The 16,031-nt window shown below is 37.8% G+C and overlaps 1 protein-coding gene across 6 annotated transcripts in view; it reads right to left on the reverse strand.

Moving 5' to 3' along the window:
* Nucleotides 1-16,031, reverse strand: part of pappa2 (pappalysin 2) — a 131,456-nt gene that overhangs the window by 102,781 nt on the left and 12,644 nt on the right. For 2 of the 6 annotated variants that reach the window (XM_087241056.1, XM_087241057.1), the window contains 2 exons: nucleotides 12,868-13,653; nucleotides 7,763-8,825 (listed from right to left, as the gene is read on the reverse strand). The exons of 2 other annotated variants lie outside the window; for them this stretch is intronic. In XM_087241056.1, coding sequence (XP_087097182.1) covers nucleotides 7,763-8,825; nucleotides 12,868-13,009 — 1,205 coding nt within the window. In that variant the 5' untranslated portion in view covers nucleotides 13,010-13,653. Of the gene's footprint in view, nucleotides 1-7,762; nucleotides 8,826-12,867; nucleotides 14,551-16,031 lie in introns of those variants that run through there. 2 more of the 6 variants (XM_087241055.1, XM_087241054.1) reach the window with 1 other exon arrangement.

A 16,031-nucleotide genomic window follows, 5' to 3' on the forward strand; every position in this document is an offset into this window, starting at 1 on the left:
GAACGTTGTAACAACGTTATTATCCCAACCATAAAAAACGTTCTAGCAACATTAAGCAAACTGGACATTTCAACGTTCTTGGAACATTCCAAGTAAACGTTCTTGAAACGTTATATTTTGGTGAAAATTTAGGTTTTAAGAACGTTGTAACAACGTTATCCCAACCATAAAAAAACGTTCTAACAACATCAAGCAAACTGGACATTTCAACGTTCTTGGAACATTATAAGTAAACGTTCTTGAAACGTTATATATTGGTAGAAATTAAGGTTTTAAGAACGTTGTAACAACGTTATCCCAACCATAAAAAACGTTCTAACAACATCAAGCAAACTGGACATTTCAACGTTCTTGGAACATTATAAGTAAACGTTCTTGAAACGTTATATATTGGTAGAAATTAAGGTTTTAAGAACGCTGTAACAACGTTATCCCAACCATAAAAAAACGTTCTAGCAACATCAAGCAAACTGGACATTTCAACGTTCTTGGAACATTATAAGTAAACGTTCTTGAAACGTTATATATTGGTAGAAATTTAGGTTTTAAGAACGTTGTAACAACGTTATCCCAACCATAAAAAAACGTTCTAGCAACATTAAGCAAACTGGACATTTCAACGTTCTTGGAACATTCCGAATAAACGTTTTTAGAACGTTATATTTTGGTGGAAAATTAGGTTTTAAAAACGTTGTAACAACATTATCCCAACCATAAAAAAACGTTCTAACAACATCAAGCAAACTGGACATTTCAACGTTCTTGGAACATTCCGAATAAACGTTTTTAGAACGTTATATTTTGGTGAAAATTTAGGTTTTAAGAACGTTGTAACAACGTTATCCCAACCATAAAAAACGTTCTAGCAACATTAAGCAAACTGGACATTTCAACGTTCTTGGAACATTATAAGTAAACGTTCTTGGAACGTTATATATTGGTGGAAATTTAGGTTTTAAGAACGTTGTAACAACGTTATCCCAACCATAAAAAAACGTTCTAGCAACATTAAGCAAACTGGACATTTCAACGTTCTTGGAACATTCCAAATAAACGTTCTTAGAACGTTATATTTTGGTGGAAATATAGGTTTTGAAAACGTTGTAGCGACGTTATCCCAACCATAAAAAAACGTTCTAGCAACATTAAGCAAACTGGACATTTCAACATTCTTGGAACGTTACAGATAACGTTATGAGAACGTTTTTATAACCTAAATTTGTTAGCTGGGATAGAGACAGATGAATCAGATCAATTATCAAGCAAAATAAATAAATAAATACACATAAAATCACATGTTGTCCATTTTTCCCTATGAACTACCCCACAGGGGAGTCTAATGCTAACCACAAACCAACCGATGCCACAAAAATGCTTGTTCATGGAAGAAAACAACATGACAAAAACAACAGTTAATAAAAATGCTCAACTATCAGCACATAAGAAAATTCAACAGCACAAACACACTCAGAAATAAAGGTACAAAAATTGTCACTGGGGTGGTACCCTTTCATTGAGTATATTTTTTGTACTATTTTGATGCTAATATGTATCTTTAAGGAACCAATATGGAACATACACACACTCTCATACAGTTTAAAGTTTGGGATAAGTGTGTTTAATTTAAGTTTTTTAAAATAAAATTGACTAATTGTTTAAGATATAGGCTTGTGGTTAGTCCCAGCTTGACCAGGTGGCATTTCTGTGTGAAGAATTTGTCAGTTCATTGTGGCAAAAAAGGATAAAGCAGGGTATTAAGGAAAGTGAGATTGTTTAAGATATGTGAAAGACAGTGTCGGAGACAGATAAAAGAATAAGTGCTTACAGCCTTTAATGAACACGCTGAAGGTTCTGGTTTGATCTAGTCTGAACTGCATTTCTTGATTTTTAAAAGGTAATCAATTACCCCTTTTCTTTCTGGAAACCACTTATTGGTAAAGTTTTATTTTTCAGAAAGATAATGATCCCAAACACACTGCTGATGCAGTGAAATTATATTTGGAGAAAAAGATGATGAAAGAGACATTCATGAAATAGCCCACACAGAGTCCTGACTTTAATTATGAGGATAATTCAATTAAAAATGAAAATTGACTCACTATTTTCTCAATGTCAAGTAATTTTAAATCTTCATGAGTTACTTGTTTTCAGATGTAGTTGAACACAATACAATAGTTATTTTGAAAAATGTTTAAAAAAATCTCTAACCAGGGTGAGGCAGTGGCGCAGTAGGTAGTGCTGTCGCCTCACAGCAAGAAGGTCGCTGGGTTGCTGGTTCGAACCTCAGCTCAGTTGGCTTTTCTGTGTAGAGTTTGCATGCTCTCCCTGCCTCCGCGTGGGTTTCCTCCGGGTGCTCCGGTTTCCCCCACAGTCCAAAGACATGCGGTACAGGTGAATTGGGTAGGCTAAATTGTCTGTATGAGTGTGTGTGTGTGAATGTGAGTGTGGATGTTTCCCAGAGATGGGTTGCGGTTGGAAGGGCATCCGCAGCATAAAAACTTGCTGGATAAGTTGGTGGTTCATTCCGCTGTGGCGACCCCGGATTAATAAAGGGACTAAGCCGACAAGAAAATGAATGAATGAATGAATCTGTAACCATTGACATATTTGTTAGGGAAAACAAATACTAGGAAAATATTGTGTGTAGTAGTTGAGTTTAGGTATTGGTATAGGATTAGGGATATGTAATAAAATAATACTTTATAAGAACTAATAAACAGCAAATATCTTCACAATAAGCAAGTTATATGCCAGTAGTTTTGAACTCAGCGTTGAAGGTAATGAGTTAATTAAATACCTTATTGCTTCAACTCAAATGAAGTAAGTTCACAGTTCTCAAGTAGATTAATTTATTGGGTTTTACTGTGCTAAAATTGCTTCACTTACTCAAATGGATTAAGTTCACAGTACTCATTAGGATTAAAGTAGTTTTTTTAACTTAAATGGTTTGTTGCAAATGGTTTCCTCAAACGGTTTGAGTTACCTTAACTTTTAGGGGTTTACAGTGTACCAAATCAATATATACAGTATTGAGCAAAAGTTTCAGTCCACCAAAGCTGATTTGTGACACAGAAAGTAACTATTTTATATCTAGAATATTAAAGTTATATCAGTTGGGTTAATATTCAAACCAACAAAGACTTGTGTCAACAAACCTCAGCCTAACTTAGCTCACTTTTCAGCAGCAAATGACAGGTTTCCCAAGAATTCCTTTAAACCTGCCCCTTCCTTCATCACTCCAACTGGTACTTCCACCCCAAACTCACACCAACAGCATATCAAAAACATTCAAACTAACTGGTAAAATTCACACTTGTAGTTTGTTTAATAAAATCTGAACCAAAACAAAAGAAAAGACAACTGGTTTTGAACTGTGTAAATTGTTAGAGTAAAAACCTACTAGAAATTCCTGTGCAGAAAAGCCTGTTTTATTCTGCAATGGGCAACATTGGGTTAAAAAACAACAACTTGAGACCACCATAGTCAATTTGGAATCATTTGTTTGGCGCACATCAAGATTGAGAGTTACCCAAATCAACCAAACCAGAGTTCGTTTTAATCAAACCAAACCTGCCAAGTGTGAACACACCCTGAAAAGCATTTTCAAAACCACTGATCCGGCAATCTCACAGCAGAATGAATAAAGATGCAAATACATCATAAATCGCTAAAACTGCTAAGCATCTATCAAAGTTAATTACTAAAGAGAAGACTTATCAGGTAGTTCACTTCTATTGGCTTATCAGAACTAAAATGTCTCCGCTTTCATCTCCTTCCATTTCTGGAGCAAGCCAAAAAGCACCTGGTGGTTCCCCTGTGCTGTTTCTCTCTGCTTCAACAACAAATTTGTGTAGTGACAGCCATTGGCAAGTGCTCAGGCTTCACTGCCCAGCAGCAGATACCTGGGCTATAACTCACACAGCAAAACATTAAAATCCCAGACCTTCACATAAAAAGCTTGCTATACAATTGCCATCAAAATGTCATCCCTGCATTAATTCTCTGCAAACTCTGGACTGCAGCCTAAGTGACACGCACTTCCAGAATGGTTAGAAAAGACATCTCTAAGGGATTAGTCTATAAGCCCAAAGTTAATCCAGTCCTGTTGACTATTCGCTTTTTTTTCCCCTATTGACACATCATATGTAGAGCAAAATAACTCCAGTAAATGAACATTTGCGTTACTGTGTACCTTTGGATTGCTCTTTGACTATGGCATGCCAAGGACAGTGTGTTACTCCAGGTCACTACTACAGACCCTGAAGAGATTCTTTATTCTGTTGAATGCTGAAGAGGATATTTTGATGAAACCACTGACTCCAAACATTGACTCCGATAGTAGGAACAAAAAATACTATGGAAGTCAATGATTGCAGGCTTCCAGCTTTCCTCAAAATTACTTATTTTGTGTTTAACAGAAGAAGAAACTTAGATTAGGAACAAGTAAAAGGTAAGTGATGACAAAGTTTTCAATTTTGCGCGAGTTATCTATTTAAGGAGGTCTACAAAATATTCTTTCCAATTCTTACCAAGGCTGCATTTATTTGATTGGTACAAACACATATAATATCACTAATAGAAAATGACAGTTTTTTATTTTATTAAATTTTGAGATGGTGTTTTTCATTTTAATATGCTAATTTGTTCATTGCTTATTATTACAAACGTTGAAAACATTTGTGCTATTTATTATTTTGTGGAAACTATAATATTGGTTTAGAAATATTTGATTAATACAAGTTCAAAAGATCAGATCAAATCTTTCATAACATCATGTCTGTACTGTCACTGTCCTTACTGGGTAAACAAATTTATTCATTAAGAATTGATAGAAAAAACAACATATATTTATTTTTGAATGGTTGTCGATATACTGCAAAATAATTTTAAGTACAACAAAAAAAATGTAAATCTTTATTTCGTTTTGCTTTTTCTTGTTCAGCCAACTTTTGAAAACATCAGCTGCACTGACCTAAAATCATTTGTCAGTAATACAAAAAAAGTTTAGTTGGGTTAACATAAGATTATTAGTTTTCAAGAGAGATGAACTACTCTGTGAAAAAAAAATTTAAGTTGCGCCAACTGAACATGTTTTATCTGCAGAACTGCAATGTCTGAAGTTGAGAGTAAAAAAAAAACAATCCTTGTTTCCTTTTCTCGTGTACTCAACATTTTTGCACCATTGATTGATAGGACAGTAGAGAGTACAAACAGTAAAGCGAGGAGAGAGGGGAAGTATCGGCATTGGACCTCGAGGCGAGAATCGAATTTAGGTCGTCATGAACACCAGAGTGCCATCTGTCAACGCGCTAACCCCTAAACCATTAGCACCGACGTGTACTCAACTTTTGAAAACATAAGTTGGATTGACATAAAATGTTTGAAGTTGAGTGAATAAAAAAACTCTTGTGAAAATTTGTAATATGAAATAATACATTACAGCGTTTCCTCTCGGGTATTTTCCAGCTGTGGTGGCAGGCCTTTTACACAGATCTATCAACTATGGTGTTACTTTAATGACAAATGTCGTTAGCGCAGTATTACAAGTCGAGATTGCATTTATGTAATACGAGCATGCAAATGTCATTGCTTCTGTGCTGATTTCCTCTGTTGGTGCACAAAACTGGTGCTCAATTGCAGATTTTCTTGTGTGCTCTCATATAAATGCTACTGAAGTGCAATTTAGTGCATATAAAATGGCAGAATTTTTTGAATGAGAAGATGTAATTTAGCTATGGTGGGATGAATTATGGTGTGGCGCCACCGCCATGGAAGAATGAATGTATTATCAGAACAAACAGGAAGGCATGATGTACATGTGAAGCATTACAAAGCATTTTTCCCTGTTTGCCCTGCCATGTTTTGATCCTCGTCTTGTTCCCCGTTATTGTTGTTTTATACCTCCTGTCCTGTTTATAATTCTGTGACTAATAAATGTTTTGTTAACATTTGTCTCTGCTTTAGTTTTCTATTGTTTTTTCAATTGAACTATGTTTGTTCTGATGTTTTATTTCTTATTACTAATTTTCACATAAGTTTTTTGTTCACTTCAGACATTTTAGGTCAGTGCAACTGATGTTTTCAAAAGTTAAGTACACGTCAGCGCCAATGTGTGTTGACACATGATGGCACTCAGGTGTTTACGGCGACCCGAGTTCGATTCCCACCTCGAGATCCTATGCCGATCTTTCCCCTCTCTCATCTGCCCACACTTTCCTGTCTACACTGTAAAAAATAAATCCATAAAATTTACGGTTAAAAAATGGCAGCTGTGGTTGCCAGTACTTTACCGTTAAAAACACGGTACAAACCGTAAAAGTAATTTCTCGTTTTTACGGTAAACTATACCGTATTTTATAAATTTATAGAGGTTAGGGTTAGGGTTAGGGTTAATATGTCTGTATTTTGAATGACCAACATCTACGCATCTTTGGTTACACAGTAAGACACATTACCACACCCACATGCAGGTGGTGATGAGGAAGTTACATAATGAGCCAATGCTCATCACAATCAACTTTTCCCACAAGCAGAAAAGAGTATCAGCATATAGAAGATGCTCAGTGTCCAATCATATAAACTTGCTGTTGTCCTCTTGGAAAACTGTAGAAAACTACCAATATATTGTATGTCAGACAACTATTCACTGATATCATTGGGGCACTATTAATCTCTATAGAAGTCATTCAGGATCAGATAGATGGATCTTGAAGAAAACATGTTCTCAAGCAACCATAAAATGACAGCAGCTGGTGACTGAGACCCAAGGTCTTGATGCACACTGAGCCTGGAACAACACTTCCCAGACTGCATCTGGAATTTTGACATATAGCAAACTCATCCTGTGCTGATAAGATTCAGCACATGAAATATGATATATTATGATAGATATATGCAAACCATTATATATCTAATGAGTACTTTTAAAATGCAGAAAGTTGAAATGATTCAGAAGTTATGTCTAAATAATCTGCTATGTATGAGATTTAAAACAAGGGTATTCAAAAATAAATACTAACATGATTAAAACATGGCCTTTTAAATATTTTGAAATCCTTTGTTTGCAATTTTTATACGCCTTTGTAGACATCAACTTATAATTGTAGCACCAGAAAAATGAAAGACACTGTGGCAAGCCATCAAACAGTCTGTACAGGAGCAAAACTGTCCTGCCTTTCACAATGAATAGAGCTGAGACCTCTGGTTTTGTTGTTTAGCCACATTAAGTGTATACTTTGGCTCAGTTCTGCATCCAAGTTCTGCATGCTTTTTAAAGCTATTCCAGAAGGCCGATTTGTATGCTTTGCGTGTTGAGTAATACAAAATGCTCTGACAATCTTGAAAATAACAAAACACTGAGAAAAAAAGTGAACACTATTTCACAAGACACATCGGTTTCCTTTTTCCTGATGCTGCTGTGAGAACATTTAACAAGCACGTAACTCTAAAGCTAGTTCACACCAACCATTAGCTAGAAATGAAGAATGCTTTCAATTAATTTGTCCTGGCCTTTAAGGCAAGCCGTTTTGGTAAGAATGCATCAGCTAAGAAAATAAATGTACATAGCTGATGTAACGATAGACTACAGAACCTGAATCAATCGCAATGGAACCAAGTAGGCAGTGAAGTATTTTTCTAAGAAGTTTTTGTTACAATTTGTTTTGAATTCTCAAGTTAAGACCAAAACATAAACCCTCACTAAATATTGTGCTTGAGTTCAAGTTAGTTGCCAAAGTGGAACCATATTGTAGCACAAGCTCACCTCTGAGGAGACTCTGGATCAAAGCAGGTCTTTGCGACATCTGTAACCTCAGGGTCACAGCAATCACCATCATCGTAATCATAGTGAATGCTGTTGCATTCTGGGTTGCAGACTCCATCCCGCCGCTTCCAGTTGTAGCAGGGCCCCATGCGCAAGCAGTCTCCTCCATCATGACCTGTAAGAGGATGGTCACACTCTGGATCGCAGTGGCGATTGCCAACCTTGGCAATATGGCAGTTGCTGAGGATGAAGCGCCGCTGGAGCGAAGAGTTGTAGACTGTGTGTATGCTGAGCTCTAAGGTGATGTTGTAGGGATGGAAGGCATCTTCCAAAGCCTGGTGTTGACGCTGGATCTGCTGCAGGGAGACTGAAGGGTCACTGCCGTTGTCTTTACAGATGTTCACAACGCGGTAACGAATCTTCTTTTCAGCTCGCATTTGCCAGTGCTTGTTATAACTAAGGGCGATATCGAAATTGTCGCACACAGTCACCCCACATGGAGGTGGCAGAAACGGAGACACAAGCTGTAGCTCTGGGACAGGAAGAGCCACGATTACTGGGTTGTGACGATCTTTATAGGGCACCCACTGGTTCTCAACTTCTGAGAAATCTGCCCATTGGGACAAGAGCGGAGATTGCCTCTCTGAATGGGGTTGGTGGCTTTTAAGAAGTTCTTCATGAGAACGTGCATAACCCCAGAGCGCAACGCCTCCCAAATGTCCACGAAAACTGTGCTCGTGATCCGACTGGTCTCCGCCAAGCAGAAACAACCGACAAGCCTTGATATAGGAACTGTATAGGTCACCCGACTGTTCACTGCTCTCGCCAGCTTTGAAATTGTCTACATACAGCGCCATCTTGTGGCCATCATAACTGGCAACCACATGCGTCCAGCTGTCAGGCTGGTAGCGCTGATGTCCGATGATAGTGGTGGATTTAAGTGAACGATCAGTGCGAAGGGAGAAGAAAAACCTGCCATCCTTTCTTCCTGTAGGGTCTGCTGCTTGAATCCCGACAGACCAGCCTTTTTCACTCAAGGGATGCGAACAGTTGTCAAACACACCTAAAAAAAACACACAAACAAATAAGTCAGTGACCAAAAATGCATCTTCATTAAGCGCACAGTAATTGTCGTTTAATTATCTAAAGAGTTTAAGAGTTTAAGTCACTTTCATTCAACAAATCCACTGATATTCCCAGCCGCCTTTAGTTAGGAGCAGTCACATCTGGCAGCCAGATGTTACTGTGGAAGGACAGAGAGAGGTCAGGGAACCCCTTCAACCCTCCCAACAACACACGCACATGCAGGCATATACACACTCGGGTGCATTATTCCCTGCAAACGGTAGAACGAGAGATGGGCAGCTTTAAACAAAATATCCTGAGGGACGCGGACCACACTGAAATATCACTCACTGGAAAAGCCTGCCGATGTGTGTGCAAGGCTCCAGCGTGTGACAACATCTGCTAATTTCTGCATGTATCAGCCCTGAAAGATAAACCTTTCTAGAGTATTTTCCACTTGGATGCTACTACATTTTCAAAGCCTGACTTCTTATCTTACTGTTTTTATAATGTCTCTCTCCCACTAAATTAAGTACTCCTAAAAGTAGTACCTCAGACTTGCCCGGAGTGCTGAGTTTGGCATGAGACAAACTGTGCCGATTCTGATTAAGAAATACTTTCTTTGTAACCCTGTAAGAGTGATGACTTCGATGTGATAAGTGTGTATGAGAGACAGAGAAAAAGTGAATGTTTTTGAATAGTATCACTTATTAGCGAAAGAAAAGACCACTTCCAGTAAAGCCTTTGAACACTCATTTGGCAGCGTGGGGGGATTTAAAAAAAAATCTGGCTTTATAACAATAGATTCATCCACTGATTGTTAAAAGAAAGCTATTGACCTCAGAGGGGGCTGGAGTCAATGTTCACATCATTTAAGTGATGATGACGAATAAGTCAAAGTAGAATAATACAATCTTAACAATAGCAATATGGTAGAACCCCTCATTTATTTAAGAAGTTAGTGAGATTTGACGTCATTGGGGAATACTGATTTTATCCAAGTGGTGGATGATTTTAAAACGGATTATCTAATGCTCTCTTTGAGGTCTGATAGATGACTCATCAGTGTTACAACAAATGAATAATATTTGCACCCCCTTTCGCCTAAAAGCATGTATTTTGGCATCCATGGCAGAGGAAGGGCATTGCACAGGTTACAACCGGAGAACTCTGGGCTTTGTTCTCCTTACTGGGAACTAGTCTCAGAAGCACTTCCAGATATAATCATTTCCACATTGACCCTCCTCAGCAGCCATGCAAAAAAAAAAAAAAAAGGCACATTTACCTGATTATGAAGACTCACTTGAGGGATCCAGCACCTTCTGTGATGTTCCACAGCTTATTCTGTTTATTTACTTTGTATTTGTAATCATAGTATGTGCTTTGAATAAAGTCAGTTGTCTGTCTAACGCATACCACAAGAAAGGAGTAGGCTCAATAAGGTCCGCTCTAGAAGATAAATGAAAATTTATTGACTTAAGGTCTGATAGGTATTTTACTTGGCCATGCATAACAGATATTGTATACCCGATTATGCTATTGTAAATAAACACAATATCACACAAGTAGCAGTGTGATGTGGCTGGATATCGGCACTAGTGGGAGGTGTGCTTTGGCAGGAGGCCACAGGCCAAGTACCCTAGTCTCCCACCAGTGCTGAAATACAGCCATATCGCACTGCTACGAGTGTGATATTGCATTTATACAATAGATCGAGGGCATAATAAAATATAAAAAAGAAAATCAAACATGGAATCTCAAAAACCCTTTTTTGTTAGGAACTACTTTCTTTCGCCCTTCTATGATAATCGACTTGTGTCGATCATCAATTTTATAATGATTTGATCAGTTTAAAAGTATGCAGATCTTTTCTAAGGACTTATTATGCGGTCTCTGTCACCATCTTGTGAATGGACAACTGTAGTGAGTTTATTGATCTGCTGTCACTCTATGTGGGCGGAGTAATATAGAAGCATGATGAGGCTGTATGAGTTCTGATATTGCAGAATATCACACGGCCAATCAGATTCGAGAACTAGACAGAACTGTTGTATACATTATTATATATATTAATTTCTGGGCTGTTTTCTTTGATGATTTGACAATATTTCTTCCAATTGCAAATAAAATTATTGCTGTTTAGAGTGTTTATTTTTTAACAACGGGTCAGGATAATTGAAAATCAGGGTAATTCCACCAAATATTGAAGTTAAAACATTAGAATAATGTTGTCTTAAAAAGAACATAAACGTCTGAAAACTTGACACCCTTTGTGTTGATTGATGGAAAAAAGGCTCTAGAAATCACATAATATTCTATATAAAATGTGAAAAATATTTATATATTTAAAGAATTAAAAAAAAAAAAAATTTCATATTTGTTTCATTTAGTCTCTTAATTTCATTCATTCAGTCATTTAGATTAGTCCCTTTAACAATCTGGGTTCGCAACAGCGGAATGAACCGTCAACTTATCCAGCATATGTTTTACGCAGCGAATGCCCTTCCAGCCACAACCCAACACTGGGAAAACATCCATACACTCTTGCATTTACACTTGTACACTACGGACAATTTAGCTTTTTTAATTCACCTATAGTGCATGTCTTTGGATTGTGGGAAACCGGACCAACCGAAGAAAACTGTTGCGAACAAGGGGAGAACAGGCAAGCTTCACACAGAAATGCCAACTGACCTAGCAGGAGCTCAAACCAACAACTGTCTTCCTGTGAGGCGATTGTGCTACCCACTGCACCACCATGGACCATAGTCTCTTATTTTGTCATAAGCTGCATGTAGAACATTCTGCTTATAAATCAAGCCTTGGAAACACAGAGCACCATATGCACCAAACCAGTGATTAAACACAGCAGACAGGACACACTGAGCAGGTGGTGGCCACTTGTTCCTATAACACTCCACCCTTTACCCCTACTCATCGTTAGCACCTCGTAAGCAGCTGATTTCCACATTCTCATTTCATCTGCTTGTCAGCTGATATCCTCAAACAAAGGCCTCTTAAATGAAACAACAACGTGTCAAAGCCGTGACAAAACACAGAGTCCACCACACACCAGTGATGCACTTGATGAACTGAGGCAAGTTCGAGGAATGAATCTGACTTCCCATAATCAATTTGGTCTGCATGGCTGAACGCCTTACATCAGTATTTATTCTGATTAGACAGTTGCTAATTGTGAATAATGTATCCTTCATCTAATAACTACTGCTTTAAGTAATGACAAATGACAATTCCAATTCCTAGAAAACCAAGCTGTATCGCTACCTCCCAACAAGAAAAGAATGATTTTAAAGGAAAACTCCTATTGTTTTGGAAGTGGACTCATTTAACAAGTCATCTAAAATTTAAACAGTCAATTCACTATGATTAGTTAAAACTTGATTCCTTTGTAGTTACATCATGTACTAAGACCGAAAAAAATTTGATTTTTATAGGCTGATATGGTTATGAGCTATGTTATAATCAAGGAACTTTGCTGCCGTATCATGGCTAAACAGGCACAATAATAGTTTCCTAGCTGGAGGGAGACGCTGCTTAATAATATTCATTTTAAGTCTGTTTTTACAAAATGTAACTACAGAAGAGACAAGCTTTAAAAAGGAAAAATACTGAAACTTTTTTTTTTGGGGGGGGGAGATGCTAATGGTCTAATTCGATTTAATGATTTATGCTAAGCTAATGAATAAAAAAGGGTAAAAGTATAGTTTAACTTTAATGGGGACTAATAAAATGAACCTATTTTAGAGAAGAAGAAAAAAAAAACAAGAAAAAAACACAAGAGGAGTGTTTTTTTAAACCAGGGGTGTCCAAACTTGGTCCTGGATGGCCGGTGTCCTGCATAGTTTAGCTCCAACATCCTTCAACACACCTGCCTGAAAGTTAAAGTATACCTAGAAAGACCTTCATTAGCTGGTTCAGGTGTGTTTAATTGGGGTTGGAACTAAAATATGCAGGACAGGAGTTTGGACACCCCTGCTTTAAACTATGAGAGTGATGTATGAATTTACAGACACACCCACCTGCGATGATGGAAGGGTTATTCTGGCCCCCCTCTGGCTTGACCCACAGCTCTATGGTAAATCTGGAACGGGGAAGCTCTATGGCGAACGCAGGGTTCACCTTTAATTGCTCCGCCTGGCCGCTGAAGTAAATGCCTGTCATCCACTTTGTGGGCACATCCCGAACTTCGGCCTTCCACAGCTCCCCAGCAGTGCTCTGCAGCCCCTCTTGCTCCCCAGAGTACTCCTCGTTTTCTGTGGAATATTCTGTGTGGTGGTTATAGGATTTTTCTGGGATGACTTCTTCATTGTTGAACTCTGAAATGCTCCGTGCAACCCTTCTAGTTTTAGATAAGCTGTCTATGAAATCAGCACCCTGTTCGGTCTGCAAAGGGAGTCCCTTTGATATGCGTTTAGAGGGATTTAGTGACTTAGCCGAGGCAGGATCAGTGACCCACTGTGCCCGTTTGCCTTCTTTCTTCCATATGAAAGTCTCTTCCTGCGGTTGAACAAATGTTTCCTTCTCATTAGCATCCCAGTTGGTTAACTCAACCGCACTAGAGCTGCAGTCACCTGCACACGACCTCACAGTGTGAGTTTTCCTCAAGTGCAAGTCTGTCAAGCGGGTGTATCTTCCACTCACCCCCGCTAGAGGGTAATGGTGCGCCGTGGAGCGCGGTGGCCGCTTGCGGCTGACAGATCCGCACTGCTCTCCAGCCAGCGCTCGCTCCGCTCTCTGTGCCAGTGTCCGCTTATACTTCTGGATATGGTCTGACTGAGCGCTGTTCAGCGGCCACGTGTGAAATACTGCAAGAATAATAGCCAGTAGTCTAAAAAACATCATTTTATTGAGGAGAAGCTGCAGCCTTCAATGCGTGGACATTTGTTTGTTTTGAAATGCACTTGCTAAGGGACTAACAGTTAATTCGTTTAAATAGCCTTTTCTTCATTAGTTGTGTTTGTTAAAGAACTTTGATTAAGGTGGATTGTTCGTTCCCTTGCTAATTGCAACCTAACAGTGAGTAACTGACATCAAACTATTTACTTTAAGTCTTTTCTTCTTTCCTTTTGAGTGTTATGATCCAAACAGAACATCCCGTGACTCTTGGATCTCCTGAAAAAGCTGCCTCTGGAGCGCGCACTGCCTGCGCAAATGACTAATTGTCATTCACTAATAGTTAATTACGCGCGCAATAAGCTATCCCTACTGCGGTTGAATGAAAGCGATAATATCGCGTTTTGTTGCAGACTTACATAGCTTGCTGTCTGTACAGTGTAAGGTTGTTTGTAGAGATGTAACGCTGGATAAAGGTTATTTGAGGTTGCCACCTTTTCACCGGCGCGCAATGGGTCGCGTCCAAATGCTCGCGGTCACGCTTCGTCCTGCAAACAAACCGCCAAAACGTCAAAAGCCTGTCGTGGTTTATACTAACAGTGGAGTGTTTCAGATATCGGGGAGCTGTGAAAGTCCACTTAAAAAGATTTTATTATCATCATCATTACTCTTGTTGTTATTTAAATATTGATCAGTATCCAAGAATGTGAGGTTACTGAAAGGAGATTTGTCTTTTTGGCATGCTGTTCCAAGTCAAAACGGCTCTCTGGATCACCTTGAGATGGTGCGGAGACTCCTCTTGCGCTCCGTCAGTGTGTCTATATTCCCAAGCTGAGTCCCGCTGCACGCGCTCTCCACATCTCCACATCAGATCAAACTAACGCGCTAAACGTTTTATCTGTTTCCTCCAGCCTGACATCACAAACCCAGCCCCTATCCCAGCCATTAGAAAAGAAAACTTACCCAGGTCCAACCCAGCCCTTGCCTGCTCCCATCTACTCTTACTTTCTCCCCCAGTGCCACTGACATGTAGCTGCTACACCTACTTCTGTACTGTAACGCAGGAGACAGCACATCTGCCGGACATGTGAAGAGGACTGAGGCACTGCACACACACATAGTAAATAAATAAATTAAGCAAGTGAGAAATGTGTAAACACTAAAAAACAAGGATGGATCAATGGCAAATTTCAGAACATTCTCTTATTGAGAAATTCACTGAGATGGCTAAAGATGCAGAGGGAAAGAAATCATAAATGTGGGTCTCTTTCCCCAAAAATAATATTCACATTACCATTATTTTATTTGAAATACATTAATATTATTTGATAGTTTTTTTTTTACCTGTTCAATTGATGATTTACAAGTAGCTAAATATCAAAATAAAACAGCTGAAAGAATAAACACGTTTGGAACAGTAGAAAGAGTGAAGACTAAATTAAATTAATTTAAATTAAATAAAATAATATAATAAAAAATTATTTAATTTAATTTAATATTATATTAAATTAAAAGTTTCTGTTGGATTAATTTTAGAACAATATTAAAGTAAAAATAAAGCTTTACTATTTATTTCCATATTGCAAGAAAGTTCACATTAGAAGGTTCACATTTATATTAAAATTAATATAATTAATATTTTCAAATATTTTTAAAGCAAGACTTAAACAGAAATAATAAGATTTGTGTACAATGCACCAATTTGACTTTTTTTAATATGTAACAAAACCGTAAATGTACTATTTACCACTTTACTGCTTATTGCATCATGAATTTAAACTGCATTAAGCACCATTAATGCTTTAATCACCTCACCAAGAAAAAAAAAATGTTTGAATTGCATTTCTTACCTCCTAATGTCGCTAGTTAACTCAATGCATTTTTTTTAACACATCCCATATTTTCTAAAACATTAACCTCTACCAAATAGTTGATATGTCGGTTTATGGTAAAAGTACCGGACTTAATACAAAGGAAAATATGAAGTGAACGACCAATTTATTAAAAAAAACAAACAAAACATTTTTGAATACTAAATCACCTTTTTTTAAGTATCAAGTGTAATAGTGCATCAGGATTATGTTTGATATTTTTTAGTTAAGCAACAATGCTGTGTATGTAAGCCATTATTAAAACAGTCATTCTTTAAATGACTTGAACAGTCATTATTTAAAACAGTAAAAACATGCTCAACCATGTTGGTAGAGGGGCAGTCACAGGGATAAAATACCTTCAATTAAACATGCACAAATTAGCAAGAAACTAAAACCTTAGTTCATTTAACTTTTCTTGTATCTAGGTGATATTATATCTGCTTGTATTAAGCGAATGAAGTATTTATAATTAATGT

This window comes from Danio rerio, chromosome 2 (assembly GCF_052040795.2).
Source record: "Danio rerio strain M-AB ecotype USA chromosome 2, GRCz13ab, whole genome shotgun sequence".
Lineage (NCBI taxonomy): Eukaryota > Metazoa > Chordata > Actinopteri > Cypriniformes > Danionidae > Danio > Danio rerio.